The sequence below is a fragment of the Danio rerio genome, chromosome 5, assembly GCF_052040795.2.
Source record: "Danio rerio strain M-AB ecotype USA chromosome 5, GRCz13ab, whole genome shotgun sequence".
In the NCBI taxonomy this organism is placed as follows: domain Eukaryota; kingdom Metazoa; phylum Chordata; class Actinopteri; order Cypriniformes; family Danionidae; genus Danio; species Danio rerio.
Window position 1 is genome coordinate 69,135,926 of NC_141025.1, and position 6,829 is coordinate 69,142,754.

At 37.5% G+C, this 6,829-nt stretch overlaps 1 protein-coding gene across 1 annotated transcript in view; it reads left to right on the plus strand.

Annotated features, from left to right (window-relative positions):
- Positions 1-4,929, plus strand: part of rsph4a (radial spoke head component 4A) — a 43,807-nt gene extending 38,878 nt beyond the window's left edge. Inside the window, exons 4-7 of the mRNA XM_087254582.1 lie at positions 2,384-2,827; positions 4,231-4,375; positions 4,452-4,569; positions 4,659-4,929. Coding sequence (XP_087110708.1) covers positions 2,384-2,827; positions 4,231-4,375; positions 4,452-4,569; positions 4,659-4,890 — 939 coding nt within the window. The 3' untranslated portion in view covers positions 4,891-4,929. The remainder of the gene's footprint in view (positions 1-2,383; positions 2,828-4,230; positions 4,376-4,451; positions 4,570-4,658) is intronic.
- Positions 4,930-6,829: the final 1,900 nt, after the last annotated feature.

The window sequence follows — 6,829 nt, forward strand, 5'->3', positions numbered from 1 at the left end:
GAACATCGCACTGAGTGCATTAACAAAAGAAATAGTGTGGTTTATATCTGTAAAATGTTGCAGGACGCTTAACAGTCTCAGTGGCGCTACTCGTAAGACAAATGTGATCATGAATTGATACGTTCGAGCATGAACTCGGCTCAAATCCAGCGTCTGATGAACTCTTTCTTGTTTTTTCCCCCGCTACATATTAGATTTTGCCAACTATTTATCACGAGAAAGACAAGTAGGAATCATCAATAAGTTCATATCAATAAGCATCATATTTTATTTGCACATTTATTGAATGGAAATGTTTCTGATTCACGCATGCAAATTCATCTTCAGATAGTGTATTTATAGCAATGTGTGTGCAGTAGATAGCTCAGATTACATTGGGAAAACAGGCGACTGCTGCAAATTGTGCTTTAATGTTTAGCTGGTCAAATGTATGGTATGGAAACCTTACATACCTGCTGAACCCGTCTCATACAGCTGCCATTGCAAGGCTCAGACACTTTGTAGAGAGGAATTTAACACAACTGCCTCTAGGAGTCGCCAATGGAAATAAAACAGAAACGCACAAAAAATGTGCGTACGCCAGCCAGAAAGCTGCCGTGAAGCTGCGCACATTCCCACGTTCAGTTCATTGTTAGTAAATCCAAACGTGAGCGATTCTGAGCATGAAACCTGGCGTACGCAAAGTTTTTGTGCGTACGCAGCGTTGATACATGAGGCCCCAGATGTTTTATAATGTGCTCAGCCTGACGTTTTGTCCATTCACACAGGTTTTAAGCATCACATGATCTCTTTTAACAAAATCACATGACCTTTTTTAAAGCGCATGCTGGAGTTTGTGGGGTAAAAGAGTTTCCATTGCAGTTTATGCACATCTTTTCTTATCGAATAAAAAGTTTATCCTACCCAGTTAACTTATGCGCATTTTTAAAATTTATGCGCATCATGGCGTTTCCATCAACTGTTTTTTTATGCATGCACACAAAGTGTTGCCAACTTAGCAATTTTGTTGCTAGATTTAGCAACTTTACATAATATCCTAGCAAATTTTTTCAAAAAGCACCTAGCAACAAATTTAGCAATTTTTAACATTCATTTGGCTACTTTTAGCATTTTTTTTTTAGCAAGTGACTCAATAGAGCAGTGGCTGCAGGGTTCATTCAGTAGAGTAAAGTGCTGGCTCATTTGTTAATCATTTGTTAATTTACTGATGTTTGTTAACATGTATAATTGTTGGTAATTTAGGTAGCAATTAATTCCAGTAGTGCTATAATTGTTGTCACTTTCACAAATGTGTTAATTTTACAAGTTAAAAACAGTAAGTACACAAGCTGTGATTGTTTAAAAGAATGTAACTGTTCATTATCAGTGTTACATTTAAAAATAAAAAATTCACTTCAAAAAGTGTTTGTGTTACTTTTACAAACAGTCAACTCTATTTGTCATACAAATCTAAATGAACATATTACAAATGTTTTTGCTGAGATGGCCTGTCAATCTGAGAAATCATTAATTATTTTGTATACTTTATAAAGTTTCGAGTTGCGATTACGCAATGACGTCATCACACAAAGTAGTATGTTAATAAGAACCTACTTATTGTGCATCTGGAAGTAATGTTTAAATATAATATAATATAATATAATATAATATAATATAATATAATACAATACACGACGCCTCAGATAATAGAGACATGATAGGCTTATGCTTGTCAGATACTATGTGATGATATGCAAATCAGTGCGTGTCATCATAAGGCAAAATTTAGCTACTTTTCGGGCAGGCTTTAGCTACTTTTCATTGGAAATAGTTGGCAGCACTGGCTGTCATCTGTGAAGTGAAAGTGAAACCCTAGCAATCAGAATGCAGGTTTTTGCAATTGTGTCTTTATTTAATACATTTTACAAATATTCGAAATTCAAATAATTTTTGATACCCCTACTGAAGTCACATGATATGTTTTAACAATGTTTTTAGTTCCTTTTCTGGATTATTTTGGGACTATTCCTGTAGATCAGGGGTCACCAAACTTGTTCCTGGAGGGCCGGTGTCCTGCAGATTTTAGCTCAAACCCTAATCAAACACACCTGAACAAGCTAATTAAGGTCTTACTAGGTATACTTGAAACATCCAGACAGGTGTGTTGAGGCAAGTTGAAGCTAAACCCTGCAGGGACACCGGCCCTCCAGGACCGAGATTGGTGACCCCTACTGTAGATGATGAGAGAGTTCTCAAATTTCATCTAAAGTTTCTTTATTTGCGTTCAGAAGATAAACGTAGGTCTTTGGTGATTGAAAAGACTTGAGGCTCAGTCATTAATAACAGGATTTTAATTTTTGCATAATCTTACCGTTTAACTGAAATGATTGAACTTTACTTCCAGGCTGATCCGCTGCCCAAATCCACTTACAAGCCATCTGCATCAGTGCCAAAAGAAGGAAATCACACCGGCGCCAATAAATTCACCTATTTTGTGTGTCAAGAGCCTGGTATGCCGTGGGTCAGACTGCCGGTGGTCACTCCAGTGCAGATTACAGTAGCGCGGCAGATCCGCAGGTTCTTCACAGGCAAGCTTGATGCTCCTGTTGTGAGTTACCCTCCTTTTCCAGGCAATGAGGCCAATTATCTGCGTGCCCAGATCGCACGAATCTCGGCGGGAACCCATGTCAGTCCTCTGGGATTCTATCAGTTTGGAGAGGATGAAGGTGAGGACGATGGCCTGCGAGACAGCTTTGAGGAGAACCCTACCTTTGAGGGCATCCAAGTAAATGAGATGGCTGAGTCTCTGAATCTATGGGTCCATCATGTACAGCATATACTTACACAGGTAATAAAGTTGGCTTAAAGGTTCAAGACACCCTTGAGTATTTTTTTGAAATGTTAACAGATTTGTTACACATCAGTTAAGACGACAACAGCACCTGTCAGCTTTAATTGTGGGGAAAACTGGATCATTTGAAGCTTTTGTCAGCTAATTTCATCTTCTGGAAGTAAAATAATTTTTTTGGGGGGGGATCAAAATCGGTGACGTAACACAACGTAATGTATCTGCTAGCAGAGTGATGACGCATCGGTTTCTCATTATTATTCATAGCAAAGTTTTCTTATCCTATGAGAAGACCCTGCTTTTTAATTATTCATGAGAGCATGTGTGCTTTCAAAGGCAAAGCAGACCTGCCAAGCGGTGAGACCCAGTGACTGAGACCATGTCCACGAACGGCAAGCAGTATTTAGCTGTTTATGAAGGGTCGCAACATTATGTGTTTGTTTCCATAATTCACAGGGTTTTGTTGCATGTTTTTTCCCAGTGGTGCAGTCAGGGCCAAGCATTTTTGTCAGGGGAGCTGTACGAGAATTAGAGAATGGCGGATTTCGTATTTTATCAGTTGAGTTTGTTACCATTCAGACACCGCTATATCCGTGTGGCTGCATTCTCCTATTTTTAGAATCCTCCAGATTACCGGCAGGGCTAATGGTTGGAACAGATAGGGAAGGAGACCTGCTACACTGCTAGCCACTGTGTCTGAATTTAGACTTGGGGATTGAGGAGAGAAGTCCGCCTCATTTATAGTGTTTATTTAAACACGATTACCTTTATGATGATATAACAAATTGTGCTTATGTGAATATGAAATTACGAATAACAAATGTACCAGGACATTAAACTTGTTTATTTTGTTGCATTTTACTTTGTAAACTATATAAAATCATGGGTCTCCTTAGGTTTGTGTCTCATTTTGTGGGCCAACCGACAACAGTTGTTCGCTCCTCTCTTTTTCTACTGCACTGCCAGCCATGCCCACTCTTCCCTTGCTTGCAGTGATTCACACCCATTTTGAGGCATTTTTTGAAGAAGTTCTGAGATAGACTTGAACCGAAAGAGGCAGGTTCATGGCTCTATAAATTCTCCATTACCCATTGTTCTGTCGTTATTCAGCATAATATATATTTAAAAGCAACAACAGATAATGTTATACACTATATGAAAGATAGTGGCGATGTAGACATTTTTAAAATGATAATTATTTATAGTTCTAGGGCTACAGCATGATCTTTAAACATGATCTTGAGTATTTTATTGTGTCATCAAACAACTCTTTGTCTTTGAACTATTGTTACACGAGATTACATTTTAGTGGGGGTGCTTCATGAATCGTGTGTGTGTGTAAACCTTTTTTAATCTAACATGCTAAAGACATTCACACATTACTCTACACGTCTGAATGTTAGGGCCGCTGTGTATGGGTCAACGTAACTAAGAAGCCTGTGGATGATGTTGACGAAGATGCCGAGGATGAAGAACGAGAGGAAGAACCTGATGAACTAGAGCCTGAAGTCGGGCCCCCTCTTCTGACGCCTCTATCTGAAGATGCAAGTCAGTATTGCAACACCTCCTGGCGTATAAATGCTGCCCCCCTTGAGCTCTAACACACAATATGTTCTGTTCACAGAGCTCAATGATACTCCACCTTGGAGCTCTATGATGTCCTCAAACCTCATTCCTCAGTTTGCCATCGCTGTGCTTCGCTCCAATCTTTGGCCTGGAGCTTATGCTTACTGTAGTGGCAAGTAAGATGCTCTTCAGAATGTATTGCCTACTAAAAGCATGTGGAATCCTGATAAGTAGAGTAAAACTATTTTTCTGCTATCTCTTTTAGGAATTTTGGAAACATATACATTGGATGGGGGCTGAAATTTATCGGAGAACCCTTCACCCCAGTGTTGCCTCCACCACCCCAAAGCGAGTACCCCAGCGGGCCAGAAACCACAGAGGCTTTGGACCCCAGTGTGGAGGAAGAACAGGCTTTAAAAGCTGCAATGGAGGAGCAGACGGCGGCTATGGAGGAAACTGAGGATCTGGAGGAAGAGGAGGATGAAGATGATGATTAAAATGGAGGAGTACACAAAAATAAACCTAGAGGTTGGTCAGATTCTGTATGCGTGTAATTTATTATGTGCGTCCACATAAATGAAAATGTAAAACTTTAGGGAATCAAGTCGTTTATTAGCTTTTTAAACCAGTTGAATGAATAAATGCATGCTTCTACTGTTTTATTTTTGCATTACATTTATTCTGCCATGCTTTCCATGCTAAATTTCCTGTTATGGCACATGACTAGTTGTAACATGAGAAAATTTGTGTCGATCAACATGAAAAGAATGAATAACTTAATAAATAAGAAGATTGTAACTTCTAATACTTAATAGATAATAATATGAGTGTTATAACATATCAATACATTTAGGAATGCACTATATATATCGCCGACAATTTCAGTATCAGCAGATAAATGCTATTTTTTATTTTATTTATTTTTTCTCACCTTTAATGCATAGGACAGTAGAGTATTGACAGTAAAGCATGGGGAGCAGAGAGAATGGAAGTACTGAACTGGAATTGAACTGTGAGCACCGGAGTGCATGTGTCGACGCTCTAACCATTACGCTATTGGCTTCGACATGAACACTATTTTTAATGCTATCATTATCAGTCTGATAACAACATTAGGCTGATATATTTAAGCCGAGAAATTATGGATTATTTCTGCTGGGTAAATTACTGTACTCATTGCAGTTAACCAGTATACCTACCTATTAATTAACATGCTGGCTGCCTGCTACTTTTTTAGTATTTTAATGAAATTTTATTTAATTTTGATTAATGTTAAGTTGAATTGATTGCTTTATTTATGCTTTTTTTTAGGTAAGGCAGTAGATTTTAATTTATTTAAAAGAAAGTTGGCCATAGTAAAGAATAATTGATTAATGAAGTTCTGATATCAGTTCAAACTCTTCTGAAGCTACGAACTTACAACAAAATCAACTGTTTACTTTGTGTGTTTGCAATTTGTTTCACAATTATGTCAAAAAAAATGTCAAAATAAAATTTATCAGCCTCCAAATTTAAAGAGTTATTCGTTATCGGTCAAACACTACATATCAGTGCATCCCTAAATAAAGTCAAATTGATAGCATGATATGACCTTATTGGTGACATCATGAAATCAATATTTTAAAGAGTTCATCCAAAAACATAAAAAGTAGTTCACCCTTCACTTCCTCACAAACCTGTTTTAGATTCTACTCCTTTAGAACACAAAAGAAGATATTTTGAAGAATGCTGAAAACGTGTAACCATTGACTTTCATAGTATTTGTGTTATCTTACTATGTTTGTCGGTGGTTACCAGTTTCCAACATTCTTCAAAATATCTTACTTTGTGTTCAACAGAAGAAAAGAAAGTCATAAAGGTTTGGAACCACTTGAGGGTGTGTAAATAATGAGTATTTTTTTTATTTTTGGGTGAACTATCCCTTTAATTAAAACTAGGACATAACACAATCTGGTCTCATTCACTATACTCATTGCAGTTAACCAGTATACCTTCACACAGAGTAACCAGAGGACTGATATCCTCATCATAGAGTCAAAATATAAAATACATCACTATCATGTAATCACTCTTTTATATGTTAATGCAAAAACTAGATTGCCTGAATCTTGGGGTTGATTTGGAATCGCTTTTTAAATGAGTTCATTTCACTAAGATACGACTGATGAGCTCCTAATCATTTCCTCCATAGAGGAAAATAGCAGTTAGTGTTTTCAGCTGATTTCTAGCTGATTATAGTTACAGTATTGATGTGCACACTTATAGAATTATAATCGTCATGATATACTATTGACACAGCGACAAAACATAAGTTACAACCCTTAATAAAAGATGAATAGCTAAAACAACTGAAGCTGCACAGGCATAAACAAAAACCGTAACACATATTTATGACCGGGGATGTCATTGGAAAAGACTTCACAGTGTTCTGCGGGA